The 16329-nt window shown below is 44.7% G+C and overlaps 1 protein-coding gene across 1 annotated transcript in view; it reads right to left on the reverse strand.

Annotated features, from left to right (window-relative positions):
- The window catches only part of LOC144751959 (uncharacterized), a 309766-nt gene extending 294312 nt beyond the window's left edge, over positions 1–15454 (reverse strand). Inside the window, exon 1 of the mRNA XM_078639921.1 lies at positions 15356–15454. Coding sequence (XP_078496047.1) covers positions 15356–15406 — 51 coding nt within the window. The 5' untranslated portion in view covers positions 15407–15454. The remainder of the gene's footprint in view (positions 1–15355) is intronic.
- Positions 15455–16329: the final 875 nt, after the last annotated feature.

The following is a 16329-nucleotide window of genomic DNA, read 5'->3' on the forward strand; positions in this document are numbered from 1 at the left end:
GTGCTGGTGCAGAGTACCGGAAACCACCGGCTCAAATTAAGCACTGCAACCCACCCAGTGCAGCACCAAGGCACAAACCTCCCCTCTCCTCCCCCCCAGGTCAGGACCATGGAAGCAACCCACCCTGGGGGCAGAACCAAGGAAGCAACCCACCAAGGGGAGCACCAAGGAAGCAACCCACCCAGGGAAGCACCAGGGCTGAAAATCACCCAGTAAAGAACCAAAGAAGCAACCAACCAGGGGCAGAACCAAGGAAACAACCCACCCAGGACAGCACCAACAAAGCACTCCACCCAGGACAGCACCAAGGCAGCAAAGAACACATGAAAACACTATGAAGGCAACACAGGGAAACAACATCCACCGAAATGGTACCAAGGATGCAACCCATTCGCACCAGCACCGAGAAGCAATCTCAAAGTGTGAAATATTTTAGCAGCAGGCCACTCCCGCCCTGTGGGTGCAGAAGACGGATGGCCCTCCCTTTCCCTCCTCCATCCCTTCCCTTCCTCCGTCATGGCCCCCTCATGATTCTCACAGACACCTCATTTCTAACCTGTGCGAGCGCTCTCTCTTCTCGGCGCTGACAGGCCTTGTCTCCCGGATCGCACCCCCAAACGATGAATAGAGGGGCCACCCTGAGCTCGGAGCGTCGATGCACTTCTCAACCCCCCTGCCTGACGGGGGCTCTGGCATGACGCAGCTTCAAAGGTGGGCATGTAGGGCCCGGACGAGGGGCTGGTGCACCGCCAGCCACGATGTGCAGCGCGCAGGGCAGCTGTGCAAATCAGGGAATGATAATGGTGAAAGTCCAGACCATCCCCACCACAAACTGAGTGATCTCTCGGCACTTCAGATGAGGTGTTATTGTTCCAGAATTAAGTAAAATGGAGGCCGAGCTTTGCAGGTGAAACACTGCTTTCTGCTGTAGCTTCGGGTTTTGCTTTAGTAAAAGTCTGAACTGGACATTTTGTCACTCTGGCACTGCCGTGGTGTAGAGTGACAAGATTAAACAAGTCTTTCATGGGAAACCGAAACCACGGGTGTAGCGCAGGAGATGCCGTGCTCGTGCACGTTGGCGGTCCCTGCGCATGAGAAGACACGCCGAGCTGAGGTAGGGGATGTGTGTGTGCGTGTATGCGTGGCGGCATTGGGGGGGGGATCTCCATGTGTGTGTGTGTCTGTGTGTATGCGCGGCGGTGGAGGGGTCCTGTATGTGTGTGTTTGAGTGAGTGTGTGTGCCTGCTTCCAAGGAGCCATGGGAGACAGGAAGCGCGCGCGACCTAATCCCAGTTCGGAAGGTTGCGCGTGCACCTCACTTATCTCCTGTCTCCCTTGACTCCTTGAAAGCAGAAACGATCACAATAGGTTTCTCTGCGACGATCGCTTCGCGATCTATTCGCAGGGCGAAACCTAAAAACAACACTGGCTGATGGAAAGAGAAACTAAACAGACCCAAAAGTTCAAGATAGATGTGAATGTGATTAATAGAGGAGCTCCCAGGAGTTGGGTTGGATGAAGTATTACTACAAGTAACAGCACATGTTTATTATGAATGATGCAATAAATACACCACGTTGAATAATGTATCTAAGGTTGCAGATACCAAGGTAGAAGGATGTACAGACTATGCACAGACTATGCATCTAGTATAGACAGTTTTAGGGTATGTGGTCTACAAGTTCAGTAGTACAATGGTGTGAAAGTATGTAATTGATTTTTTAATATGCTTTTTTGAATTTATGCAAATGCTTTCAAATTGCAAAATGTGTGGTATTAAAATTAATTCTAAATGTACAAATCTTTTTTTACCCGATTTATAGAGTCTTCGAACTTCAGGGCTTGAAAAATCCACTCATTGTCTTATTCAGGACAAGCTATTTTTAGGGACTACTTGCCCTTTCTGGCTAGCTGAAAATCCTCTAACTTCAGTCACAGAACAAAAATGATATGTAGGAAGACAAACTGACTTTTGACCTGTGTATCTGAAAGTAGAGCAAAAGTGACAAGACAAGATTTAAAGGCATTTTTATTGCTCACAAAGTGAAAGAGCAATAAAAATGCATTCAAATCTGATCTGGTCACATTTGCTGGCTTTCAGAGAGAGGTCAAAAGTCAGTTTGTCTTCCTACATTTAACTTTCTTTCTGTGACTGAAGTTAGAGGATTTTGTAAACGAACTGTGTGGCAATTGAACTGTACAAAGCATGTGAAATGAAAGGATGCAAGATGTCCGACTTTTGTCTAACACTACACTGAAATAGCTAAGTGAACTGTTAAAACATTTCACTAGTTATGAAGACCCATTTTTGTAATTCTGTGGTGATAAAAATATTTTTATAGGATAAAAACAAATCAGAACACTTTACTTGGTGATTTGCAAATGTTAAATATTTTTGCTGAAACCCAATTTCTAAAAATTGTTCATGCTTTATCAGTAAAACGACATGTTGGTGGGAAAGTTGTGGTCATATCAATAGAAAATATGCTGTTAATGACAGTGCACTACCAGATCATGCTTTGTTAATATATTTATTTAAGGCGTTTTTAACCCCTTGCATGCTGCCGCGATTCTGCGCCTGTGCGGCACTTTTAAAGAGTGGGCAGGTTCATGACGGCCCCCAGCCGTCATCAGCACACGTGCGCCGTAGTGCATGAGGGCTGGGGGCCGTCATCAGCATGCAAAGGGTTAAATAGGAGCTGGGAATTACTACTGCTCCTGTCCAGATGACAATGCGATTAGTGAACTAAGAGGCAAGCCAGGGATCATGCATACCCTATTTATGGGCTCAATTCTTGTTATACGTGGATCAAACATTTTGTCTAGTCAATAACGAGATTTTTTGGTACAGAATAGTGAACTTGCATATTTAAAGGTGCTCACTTATGTGATAAAGAAAAAGGCAACTCTATGAAAGAAATTATTTGCTTAGGACCACACAATTTGAGACTATTCTAGTACATTACAGTTAGGTAGAGTAGATTAAAGTTACTAGACCTGCAGGTCTAGTTACATTTTTATGATTTTGAGCCCTGGACTTTGACTAGGATAGGAGTGCCCCAGATGAAGGGATGGGAATGCTAAAATGGATTAGTGGCCCTCAAATGTATTCTGTGAATTAACATGCCTAAGTGGCAAACTAGGCTAAACCGAGTGATTATAGGGCCGGTCTGGCATCAGCATATGCCAAATGCAAGTAGGTGAGAGCCCATAGTGTGTTCCCTACTGTGTATAAAGATTCACAAAAATATTTTTAAAGGAAACGGAATGGCCCCTGCGTTGATAAATGGCTCCGAACGCCGACTGAGACCCAGGTAACATAACCTGGCACAGTTTGATGCATTTTAATGAAATTTGGTAGTCACTTGACACATCCACCATGGTGTCTTCCTGCCTTGTGTTGACTGGCTAAAGTAAACAAAGTTATGTGGTGAAGTATGAAAGAGCATTTTCTCAAAACAGGTCCCACAGAAACTTATATTCCCCACTACAAGAGAAAGTGCTGAATGAAATTACAAACTTAGCACCACTATAGAACTTTACTTGTAGTAGGTTCTTTAGCGATTTCGCCCTCCTGCAGCTGTACTCAACTTCAAAGTAGTGCCCAGATGGCCTTTGGTCTAGATTCAGGTGGTATAAATTCACTGAATGAGAGTGCTGCATTATTATGATATACTAGGCCTTGTACCCAGTCTTGGATGCTCAAAATGGGGCCCATGCCCCACCCACCTATTTGCTACTGCAAGAGTGTGGATGCAGTCACCAATGAGGATGGATTGTGATCACTTCCGGTCATTTTCCCCCACTTCAACCATTAACATTTCTCCAGTAGGCCTGGATTCCCAGACACTACCAAGCCAGGTGCATGAGCTCTGCCATTTCATAGACAATGCATCAGTACTTGGCCAATAGGTCATACCTGTGCAGCCTATATGGGGTAAAATAGTACCGTTGAATAAACCGGACCTGGACGAGTCAGTCTTCTTGATTTCTTGAATCAAAGAAGAAAACTTCCACGGCTGATCAGTTATATTACACTTAAAGTAATCCCACCCCCAGTGTGCCTATAAATCTCCTGCTGGCCAGACAAAGGACTGCTTGCACATCCTGGAAAATCACATTTACTTTTAAGTAAGCACTTTCGCTTAGGAACAGAATTGAGTTCTTTGGGATAGTTATATAAATTTATATAAATTTCTTTATTCGGTATTTCACAAGGAAAACCATACATGATTACACAAAAATGCAGATTATATAAAAAGTTCCAGAGAAATTCATACAAGAACAATATACGATAAAATAGGAAAAAATATTAAAATAATGAATTTCATCAATGTTAGGTTTACACGAAGGTGTTTTACAGGTTTTTCCTAGGATTCATAATAAATTTTAGAAAGTTAAGAACTGTATAAGAAAACATCTTCGGAATCTAACATTTGCAATCGGAGGAATGCTGGTCGACATTGTCTAAGGCCCCAGCGCCTGAATGAAGGAAGTAACTAGATTTTTCTGTGTGGGGGATAGAATTTACAGAACATGATCACATGTATATTAGACTGGGTAGATTTCCCCTCACAGGGACATAGGGGCAGACTTAGATCCCAACCATTGTTCAGAGGGAAAGCAACCAGTCTAAAGAAAGTATCCAATCTGAATCTAGTCATCAGCATGCTCTCGTATGTTGTAATCTGCAAGGTTAGATACGGTTGAATGCCATATGTTGTCTGTACCAGATTTGCATGGATAACTGATGGTTTTGATGACTCGGATGCCAATCTCAATGTCTCTAGATGGAGGGCTTGTTGCTTTAGGGCTTTCTTCGACAGGTCAGCTATAGACTCTGGTTGGAGATAATAGTTCTCGAGGCCAAGGTCTTTAAAAACATTTCTGATATAACAAAGCCACTTTACTTTTGAGGACTAATCAAGAGACATTGTATCAGCCACAATTGACTGGGTTAGCGCATTTTTAACAGATGTCCAAATGCGCCGCCACAGCATCAGTGGTTGAATCTTGATTAGGTCCTCTAAGTAGGGAATTCCCAGTTCCATATGAGAGGCATAGGTTGACGTGCCTCTCGGAGTGGCTAAAAGAAATCTTAAAAAGGTGTTTTCTGCTACCTGAAGGGCTCTGGTGTCCGTGTGTCCCCACACTCCCGCTCCATACAGAGCGATGGCCTGGCACTTAGCATTGTAGATTTTCAATAACTCTACTGGTGCCCTCCTCCCCAGCCTCTGAGAAAAGCTCATTAGGGCCGCTATCGATCTTTTGAACAAATGACTTCTTGTCTCCACTGCTGGTTTCCATGTCAATCTATCGTCTATCATGATCCCAAGGTATGGGTACTGGGCGGTGATCTCAAGTTTTTGGTTATCGAGATGTATCTCTTTTACACCTTTTTTCCCACCCCCTGAGATCATGACAAACTTTTTTTGACATTCACTTTTAGGTCTAAGCCACTCATAAAAGTTGTATATCTGTTCAGGGAGCTCTGGGGTTCGCGCAAGAATGACGGCGTCATCCGCATAGAGCAGAGCTGGAATCAGGCGCTGTTCTACACGTGGGAGGTCCTGAGCCCCGCTCAACATACCCACTTCCAAGCCATTGGTATAAAGTGAGAAGAGGAAGGGGGCCAGGACACATCCCTGCCTGACTCCACGCTCTACTCCAAAAGGCGCCATCAGCTCGCCGTTCCTCCCACAGCGAACTCTTGCCGAGGCTCCAGAGTAGAGCTCCCTCAGGAAATCTAGTAGGGGAGAATCCACTCCCATTTGACTTAAGACCGTCCACAGCTTTGAGTGCGAAACGCAATCAAATGCTGCAGACAGGTCCACACAGACCATATAAACCATATTCTTCTTAGCCTGTATATATTTACCCATTATCAGGCTGAGATTGAGGGCCTGCTCCACCGTTCCGAACCCCTCTCGAAAACCAAACTGGAGGTCGGAAATAATGCCTTTTTCCTCACCCCACTGCTGAAGTCGCTCTAGGATAACTCTCCCTACGACTTTGCCAAGCGAGTCCAGCAATGAGATGGGGCGATAGCATTTCACATCCTGGCGGTCCCCTTTTTTAAAAATGGGGACCATAATTGACCTAGTCCAAGAGTCTAACACTCCCTTACTTGCAACAGCCGTACACACTCTTGTGAGAATGGGCACCCATAGATCCAAATTGTATTTAAAAAGGTCCACTGGGATACCATCAGGGCCTGGAGCTTTCCCAGACTTACTTAATTCCAGAGCCACTAATATGTCAGATATATCGAAGGACAGCGGGATTGGATATTGTACCTTTATGAGGGTATCCATCGACCCGCCTGTGCTCGAATCGGCTTTGAAGATATTTGTGAAGTGGGCCACCCAAGTTTCCTCATCTATGGCCACCTCAATCCTGGGGGTGTTATTGTCTGTAAGATAGGGGGATCTAACCGTTCGCCAAAAGGCCTCACTATTTTTTGAGAGAGTAGTCTTATGCAGATCTTCCCAGAGTTTCTCTTTCAATTCTTGGGTTCTTAACTTACGTTCCCCAATATATTGGCGTCTAAGGAGTTGGATATTGCCCGCATCTCTAGGTTTGTTGTGTAAGGCGGATTTTAGTTTGGAGAGGGCTCTAGTACAACTGTGGTTAAACCACCCTTTCTTGGAACGATGTTTAGATATTGGTTTAGCCGTAAGCAATCCCTTGATTATCTCTAGAATTTCTTTAAAATTGTTTAGGACTTCCTTATGATTTACCGAAAGATCCAAACATTTAATTATGTTAGGATACGCCCGCTCCACCAGTTTTTTTGTAATTTCATTTGGGTTAATTTTTTCCCATTTTATTGAGTAGCCATTCTTTTTTCCTACTTCCAACCTATTTTGGGCGAGGGTATTTACTATTTCGGTGTTTTGGGGCTTATACTCAATTAAATGGAGGTCCAACCTCAGCGCAGAATGATCGCTCAGTGGATTGGCAATAACCTGGAAGGCTTTGGCTATGTGTAACAGTCCAGGGGACAGGAAAATATAGTCAACTGTGGTTAGATGGCCTCTACCCACATAGGTCGGGTAGAAAAAGTTTTTCCCAAACTTGGGCAGTTGGCAATTACCAGGTCTAAGTCGGAGAGCAAGTTGTTCATTGCGTTCCCCAACTTGGTGTGGACAAAGTGGGCTAATGGAGCGTCAAATTCATCCACGAACCCACAACGTTGAGAGTTTGCCATAGGGCATGGATGGAGATTAAAATCCCCTCCCCATAGAAGATGAATCGTCCCAGGTCGATCCTTCCACTGATAGAGATGTCTTAGTCTCTCCTGTATATCCTGTGGAAAAGTAAATTTTGCCATGTTCTGTGTCCCTACGTGTTCCCCATCTTATGTTATGTGTGCATGATTAATATGCATATGTATTCCCCATGTTTGATTAAAGACGCAATTACAGTTGTGTCCATCCCTAGTATGCCAGTTCCCAGTTCTCGTGAATACTACGAATATCAGGCCTATGTAAAGTTACGTTGCCACGTTTCTCAGTGTGCACGTTATTTCATTGTAAAGTCCCCGTTTCTAGGCCTCAAAAGGGCCCGGACACCAGATTCAGCTCCTGTCTCCTGAGCCCTCGCTGAGGAGCGATACAGCCCCCACCTGTATTCCTGACCCTTCACTTACTTCCTGCCTCACAGTGCCCGGTTCAGCCTGGCTCTGCCTACGAGTCTGCCAAGAGTATGTTATGATTCTAGCTATCAGTTCAGCCCTCCTTCTCTGCATTCCTAAACTACTGAATCGCATCAATAGTTTCCGTCATCGTCTAGCCCTTACGTCTCCATGTAAGAGAAATACTGTATTTATGGTCATTTAATTTTCTTCATCACGCACTACATGTAGAATAATGCATGCACCAGTCTTAGAGTCTGTTAGCCTTTACCCCGATAACTTTTGGATTCTATCAACATGTCCTCTAAACATTAGATACTAGATAGGGTTTAGGTACATGTCGCCCTGACTCTCCAGACTTCAGTCTCTACTCCTAGCGCAGAGTTCATAGCCCCCAGCTTCTCCTAGTAACACGTCATTGTCAGTTTGCGCGCACCATTAGGTTAGAGGTCCCGGCTCCTTAGGTAGCCCCCTCCATGTTTCCGCCCCATTTATGACATATTCTGTTACGTTTACATCACATGTCTATGTATACGCCTCCTGTTACACCCATTTTCACCCTTATCTTTCGCGACTGCTATTGACCACACCCACTGCTCCGCCTATTGTATGTATTGTAATGCAACTGTTTTAGTATATATGCTTGTGTACTGTTATTAAAGTTAGCGCGCTCATCCCAGATCCAGCCCCGGCAGCTGCCGGGCCCTGTCATCCTATTCCTGTGCAGGTTGTCCTGTTCCTGTCCTTTATGCTGTATTAAACCTGCAAACTCCTACTACCTCGAATCTTGACTCTTATTTATTGAGCTATCTGTTATTCATATGTCCAGTCAAACCTAGATCCGGTATTATTTATTTATATACCACATAATGGCGCCCGAACAGGGACTTGCCCTTTCCCCACGCGCCGGTGAAGCCACGTATGCCCCCTGACCCTCTGCAGCCGTGACGGAACCATACCGGCCACGTGCAGATATTTCTGCTTCAAGTATCCCTCAGGCCCACGGAGGAGACGGAGGTTGCGGTCCAGCATCCAGACGAGGCGGTGGAGGAACGCGGCGAGTCCCGACCAGAGCCCAAGCCGAGAGTCCAAGGTCCGAGGTATCCGGAGGCCCACCCGTAACAGAAGTCCGAAGTCCGTCCGTCCGGCGTCAAAGCAGTCCAGTCCAGTCCGAGGCCTTCCGTTCTTGCTGCCCGGTGAGTACCGTTGCTGGGGTAGTATCTAGACAGGGTCAATCTAATTGTCTCTGGTCCGTGGGGTTTGGTGGTACACAGATCCCAAAACGAAGTGTCCACTTCGGTGGATGCGGGTCCTGACGTGTCTCTTTATGAGACCGGTAAGTTTCGTACTGTTTCAGCAGTGCATCTAGTTTCTGTTCTAGCCAGTTCTGTTCTCGAGAAGATTCATGTATTCTGTTTTCAAGTATTCCAGGTAGTATTCTGTCCGAACTGTTATTCTAAAAGTTCTTCATGTATTTTAATGTCGTGGTATGAAAGTGGTGTAATTATCGTGTTCATTTTGTATTGTATTGTGTCTAGATTACAGTTCAGTCATGCCTTTATTTTCTAAACTACGTCAGTTAAAAACCAGAAAAGGTCTGTTAGAAGCAGCAGTTCCTGTCCCGCCTAGGGACAGTCCAGGTCATTTTATGTATCAGAAGCATGGCATAAGTGCCATATTATATCTAGATTTATGGGTAGAGTACACCAAAGAGTTAGAAGAAAAGTATAGATGGCCCGTATCAGGTACGTGGGATGCCGAGTGCATCATGCGAGTAGAAGAAGCATTATGGAAAAAGAAAGCCAGACAGTCACAGAAAGATGCCATCGAGTTATGGCGCAAAGAATCTCATAAAAGAACCGAAAAAGAAATCAGAAAGTCAGAATTAAGTAGAGAATCCTTAGAACGAGCCCAAGAAAGGGAATTAATCGAGATAGGTGAACGAGTTAAAACCGAACAGTCAGACAGACAGAGGAATGCCCTTATTAAGGGTATGTACCCTCTTCTTGCCGAGGGCTTGCCAAAAGCAACCTCGGAGGCATCCAGTAATTTTCCGCCACCATTAGTTCCGATCAAGCTACATCACAAACCGACCGCAGCTGATATTTTTATCTCGTCCTATTTGGACGACACAGTCCCAGAATATGCAAATCCTGTTCCGCCAGCTCCTGTAAATAATGTAATTCCTGCTCCTCCAGACACCGGAGTACCTGCTACGGTACCCCCGGTCCAGCCTACATTACAATTTCCCACTCTGCCAGCACGAAGAGTATCAGTCGACGATTCCAGTATAGGGGCCGCAGGAGGAGGTCCTCCTGGTACCCCGCCACCACACCAACGTGTAACATTAGTCGAGTTACATGAAAGTGCGTTACAGCGTACGCCCAAATATAAGTCTGTTGCAGATATCCGACGAGCTCTCACTGAATGCCGCTATGATCCAGTTGCAGGTGATGATAGTACAGTTATATATTCCATCCGTGTGAGACGGGTGACCGGGTATTTGGACACCCTACCGAATATGAAAAGATCTAGACAGAATATATCGTTTCATCCGTACAGGGGATGATCCAGAAAGTATTGGCGAAGCCATGTCTCAAAGGAAAGCTGAGATCCAGCTCATGCTATTAAAGTTTCTGATTAATTGTTTAATAAGGGAACAAGATTATCCGTCCAAAGATCCGAGCGAAATGAGAATCCTGACAAGGTGGAGTGATAATATAGCCGAGGGTAAGCACAGAACCATCAGTAGTATAGAGAGTATGTACAAGAAAATTCGTAAAGAAATAATAAGGTTACACGAGGAACGCAAAGAAGCACTAGTAAGCGAGAAAGAAAATGACTCTTCTACTGAAGAGGTAGACGACGAGAATCCCACCAGAATAGCGTATGTAGGTAGAACTAGACTTTCCGACCGACATTCACGTCTAGATTACAAGAAAACTGTTCCTCATCCAGCACCAGAACAAGGTTCTCTAGAACAAGTATTTCAAGCTACCGATCACATTCTGAAATCACGAATCGGTTACAGTGAGTTAAGTACTATGCATGAACAAGAACTAGCCCGATCAGCAGTCCGATGGACTACTGATTCTACCACTTTTCCAGATGAAATAGTGGCACAAATGTTTCTGAAACTGCCCCCAGCCGAGCAACGACTGGTGGGTATGTATATGATCCAGCACCTCATTACTCTGTATGAGGGTCAACATTCTGATCCAGGTCCGTTACACGATGTCCTGAACGAGTTACTCCAGTATAGATGGAAAGGTCTAGGTACCGATTTAATTAGTGTTATTCTAGAACAGCGCCACAAATATAGAACATTTTTGAACCCGCATTTTGTTCATGTCTCACCCCCAGAAAGTAAACCCTTTTACATAGACAGACAGAATCCGTTACGAGAAGTGCACCCAGTCAGGACAGCAGATGGTGAAATGCAACGAGTGTTTGTTTACACCCCGATTACAAAGATGGAACTCTTAGAAATGAAGAAATTAATTCCCTGTCACGATAAAGATCCAGCAGGGTTCCACCGAGAATTAAAAGACATGCTCCGTATGGGAGAATACACGTATCCAGATATTATTAAAATGCTAAAGGTCCTGTTGCCCGCAGGGGTATACGAGAAACTCAAGGAAAAAGAATGGGAGGTGGGAGAGAAAAAGATCGATTGGGCAGTTCTAGAAGCCGAAGATAAGATACGAGTACCAGGTACCGGTCTTGGAGAGAAATGTAAAGAATTACCAGAATTGTTAATACAAGTTTTGCCCAGATTATTAGCCACTAAAAAGGAAGACTGGGATGCAATCTCAGCCTGTAAACAGAAACAAGACGAAGACACTAGTGATTTTTATTCTAGATTTGAGAAATGCTTTATTATAAACAGTGGCTTGAAGACGAGTAGCGAGTCATACCCTCATCTTTTTGTTACTAAATTAGTCGAGAATTCAAGTCCGCAAGTTAAGAATCGAGTTTTGAAAGTCGAAAGTACATGGCAAGCTAGTACCCCGTCCCAGATGTTACAGATGCTCCAATATCACCAGAATAGAATCAGAGAAGAGCAAGATCATGAAAGGAAACGTATGAAAGACACGAAAATGAAAGTACTAGTTGCACAATCTGTTCCTCAAGACAGTCAGAAGAGGGGTCCGAATCAAGCCAGTCATCCTGCAGCTCCCGTTAAAGGGACCTGCAATTATTGTAAACAGCCAGGTCATTTCATAAACAAGTGTGCAGTTCTGAAACATAATATAGCTACTGGTAAGACTAAAGAAAGACCACGTCCGCCTAGACAAGAACAAGTTTCACAGACTTCTCAGCCACAGAATGCACAACAGACAGTTCCAGCACCGCAGCCTATTGCTGCAACACAGCATGTTACACAGCAGATGTACCAGTATGCTCAGACAGAGTATCCAGAGTATCAACCGTATTCATGAAACAGCCTAGAGAGGGAGGTAGGCTTGCCTCTCATCGAGATTCCTGTAGATCAAGAGGGTCCCTATGTTCACAGTCAAGTATTAGGGAAAGACAGAAAGTTTTTGATTGATACAGGGGCAAGTAGGACCACCATTAGTCACGCCGAAGTTCCAGGGGCTCCGCTCTCAGGCTCTAGAAATGTTTCCCTTGGATTTTCAGGAAAGCCTATTGTAAACGAGATATCTAAACCAGTTACTCTAGAAGTAGGTCCATTGTCCCGCACTACTGATCTATTACTTACGAAGTCATGTCCAGAAAATTTGTTAGGCATTAAGACACTGAAAGAATTAGGTGCAGTTATTTGCTGCTCCCCAGAGGGAATACGATTGTCTTTGCGTGACTTCAAGGGTCACTATGTATTACGAGATTTTGATCCGAGATTGTCTAATGTTCCGCAGCATCTATGGGCGCAAGGTCCAACTGATGTAGGTTATATGCAAATCACACCCCATCGTGTGACTCTCAAACCAGGTGTAGTGTTACCACGAATCAGACAGTACAGATTGCCACCTGAGGCTGTAGCAGCCTTATCCAAAATTATTGACGAGCTCATGGCTCAAGGAGTAGTTGTAGAAACTGACTCCAATGTATGTAATTCTCCGATCATTCCCGTCATGAAACGTACTGATCCAAATGCACCTCCAGTATATCGATTAGTGATTGACCTTCGAGAACTCAATAAATGTATTATTCCCCAGTACCCAGTTGTTCCAGATATCTCTTCCTTATTGACAGCCATTGATTCTGAAGCCTCATTTTTTACAGTCATAGACCTCAAGAACGCGTTTTTCAGTGTCCCCATTCATCCAGACAGCCAGTTTCTTTTCGGATTTTGTTTAAATGGAAGGAGCTATATGTTCACACGGGCTCCTCAAGGTTTCACGGAAAGTCCTAGCATTTACAGTCAAGCACTTAAAAGACAACTAGACAACATTCACATGCCAACAGACACTGCCCTGCTCCAGTATGTCGATGATCTACTGATCACAGCTCGTTCTGAACGTGCTTGCGAGCATCACTTACAGTCTTGTATTTCCTTGCCGAGATGGGGCACAAGGTGTCCCCTTCGAAGCTTCAATTCTGTGTCCAGCAAGTCATCTACTTAGGCCACTTACTGTCCAAGTGGGGTAGGCAGTTGACACCAGACCGTATCCAGTTAATAGCGAGTCTTCCTCAGCCCAAGACCCAGAAGGAGGTACGTGCTTTTATCGGCCTTACTTCTTATTGCAGACAATGGATTCCTCAGTATGCATTTCTAGCTAAACCACTGATACAGTTAACGACACAGGAGGCAGCCGTATCGACTGTCCTCCCTTGGACATCTGAACATACACTTAGTTTCAATGAGTTAAAGAAAGCTTTATGCCAAGCTCCTGTTCTAGCTACACCGAACTACAGTAAGCCTTTTACACTTTGTCACAGAACGTGATGGTACAGCATTATCTGTTCTCACACAAGATCAAGCAGGACAATACAAGCCCTGTGCTTATTTTTCGAGCACATTAGACCCAGTAGCCCAGGCTCTGCCTGCGTGCCTCAAGTCAGTTGCAGCCACAGCACTGGCTATCAGACAAAGTGATTCCATAGTATTAGGACATTCCTTGACAGTACAAGTTCCACACTCCGTGGAAGTTCTTTTAAACCGAACACAAACTCAGCACTTGACAATTGCACGTTTAACAGGTTATGAACTGACACTGTTCCAGCCACACATAGAAATCAGACGCTGCAACGTTCTAAATCCTGCTACACTGTTACCGTCAGTTATTTCAACTCCTGCCACACACGACTGTGTGGAAGTAGTTAATATTATGACAAAGCCAAGACAAGATCTGACAGATATTCCATTACCAGATCCCGACCTGACACTTTATGTGGATGGTTCATGTATGAGAACAAGTACAGGAGAACTAGTAGCCGCGTATGCAGTGACTACAGACACTGAAGTTATAGAGACACATCGTATTGACACCCTGTCTGCTCAAGCAGCAGAGCTAGTTGCTCTGGCACAAGCCTGCATACACGCCAAGAACCTGAAAGTAAATGTTTACACAGATTCACGCTACGCATTCGGAGTTGTACACGACTTCGGAGTGCTCTGGCAGGAGAGAGGTTTCATGACTTCTCATGGAACCAAGATTCAGCATGGTCTCCTTATTCAAGCTCTGTTAGATGCCATACACTTACCGACATCTATTGCTATCATGAAGTGCAAAGCACATACGAAAGTTACTGACACTATTTCTCAAGGTAATGATCTAGCAGATCGCACAGCCAAGCTTACAGCACAGACTCCAGACATTTCAGTTAATCCGACACAGACACATACTCCAGATCTGACTACCTGTATGACAGTTAAGGACCCCACTCAAGATGTCATAGATATCCAGTTACATGCTACTCCCGATGAAATCAAGAAATGGTCCGAACAAGGAGGGGTCCAGACAGATCAGGGATGGGTAACGAAGGGAAAAGCCACATGGTTTCTCCCCGACTCTATGGTTCAAGTCATTATCAATACCGCACATAGTCCAGCACATTTAGGAGAAAAAGCTATGTTAGACAGTATCCAGAACATTTGGTTTAACAAGCATTTACGAGCTGCAGCCAAGCAGAAAGTCCGTACCTGTATGATATGTTGCCAGTTTAATCCAGGTAAAAGTGTCCCGGTGGAACAAGGTGGATTCCAGCCCCCTGAGCACCCTTTTGAAGTCCTCCAGATGGATTATATTCAGATGGAGCGATGTCGAGGTTTCAAGTATGTCCTTGTAGTTGTATGCGCTTTGTCCAGGTGGACAGAGGCATATCCAGTTCCAGATTACACAGCCGCGACCACTGCCAAGCAGTTGGTTCGTGAATTCTTCCCCCGCTACGGACTCCCTAGGGTCGTATATTCTGATAACGGCCAGCCATTCTCATCTGAGCTTATGAAACACATCTCCCTTTTGTTAGGGTACCAGTGGAAGTTCCATTGTGTACGCCATCCTGAAGCAGCCGGTCTCGTAGAGAGACATAACCAGACCCTGAAAATCCGCATTGCCAAAATATGTAAAGAGAAAGGTGTAGACTGGCTAGTAGCTCTGCCAGCCGCTCTGTTTTATATGCGCATGGTCGCACATTCCAGATCAGGTCTGTCCCCGTACGAGGTCGTATTCGGCCGCCCCCCTAATATGTGGGGTACACCTAGACCCCGAAGTATTACAGATGTTTCAAGTAATATGCTGACAGATTACCTACCTTCCTTGATGTCTGCCCTACACTCTTGTCGTTCACAGGTTGCTGCCGCATTTCCAGACAATATCGAGGTGGCACCGCATGACATCGTTCCTGGATGTTTGGTTCTTGTCAGGAACTTTGATCGTTCAAGTCCGCTGGAGCCTCGCTGGAAGGAGCCAAAACAGGTCCTCCTGGCCACCCGTACTGCCGTCAAGCTGGAAGGCAGGAAGGGCTGGGTCCACCTGTCTCATGTGAAAAAGTTTTACGGATTAAAGACTGTTTCTAAGAACATTTCCGAGGATTTTAAAGACTGCCAAAGTACTATTCTTAAGGACTGTCCCGCAAAAGACAATGATACAAATTCCTCCCTGTTAGAGAAAACTCCGCAACAGGAGTATAAGCTAAAATTAAGGTCTAGTAAAATAAGTCAGCCAGTTTGATTGTCTAAGTCCTCCCCTAGGTGAAACGGTTAGACCGGTTTCTGACATGTATATAATAGACCCCCACAGAGAGAGAGTTAGTGAGAACTCTAAAAGTTGCACTATTATTTTATGTTTTCTGCTATATCTCAGCCTTATGATTACCTGCACAAGTTATGCATTTTATTTGTGTTTTCCAGTTTCTCATGTAAATAAGTCTTCTAATGTTGCAGTAGAGCACACGTTTAGTGATCTGCCTCCTCATGAACTCTCTTATCATCTTGCTATGCGTAATAATTCCTTTATCCGCATGTTACATTATTCACACCAGACCAGCAATGCCACTAATTGTTGGGTGTGTGGTCGACTCCCCCCTTTCCAGACACCGAAGGGAGTTCTGCCACTCTTTCCTTATCCATTTTCACATAATGGTTCGTGTGGAGCATGGTCCACGTTAACGTCATCCTCAACAGATATGTCTTTTCTTAACAGTACATGTTTTCCAGACAAGCAAGGTCTTCCCCACAGAACCGGGTTAGATCTAGAAAATGAAGTTTATAATTTGGGTAATTATTC

Source organism: Lissotriton helveticus, chromosome 4_2 (assembly GCF_964261635.1).
Source record: "Lissotriton helveticus chromosome 4_2, aLisHel1.1, whole genome shotgun sequence".
Taxonomy (NCBI): Eukaryota; Metazoa; Chordata; class Amphibia; order Caudata; family Salamandridae; genus Lissotriton; species Lissotriton helveticus.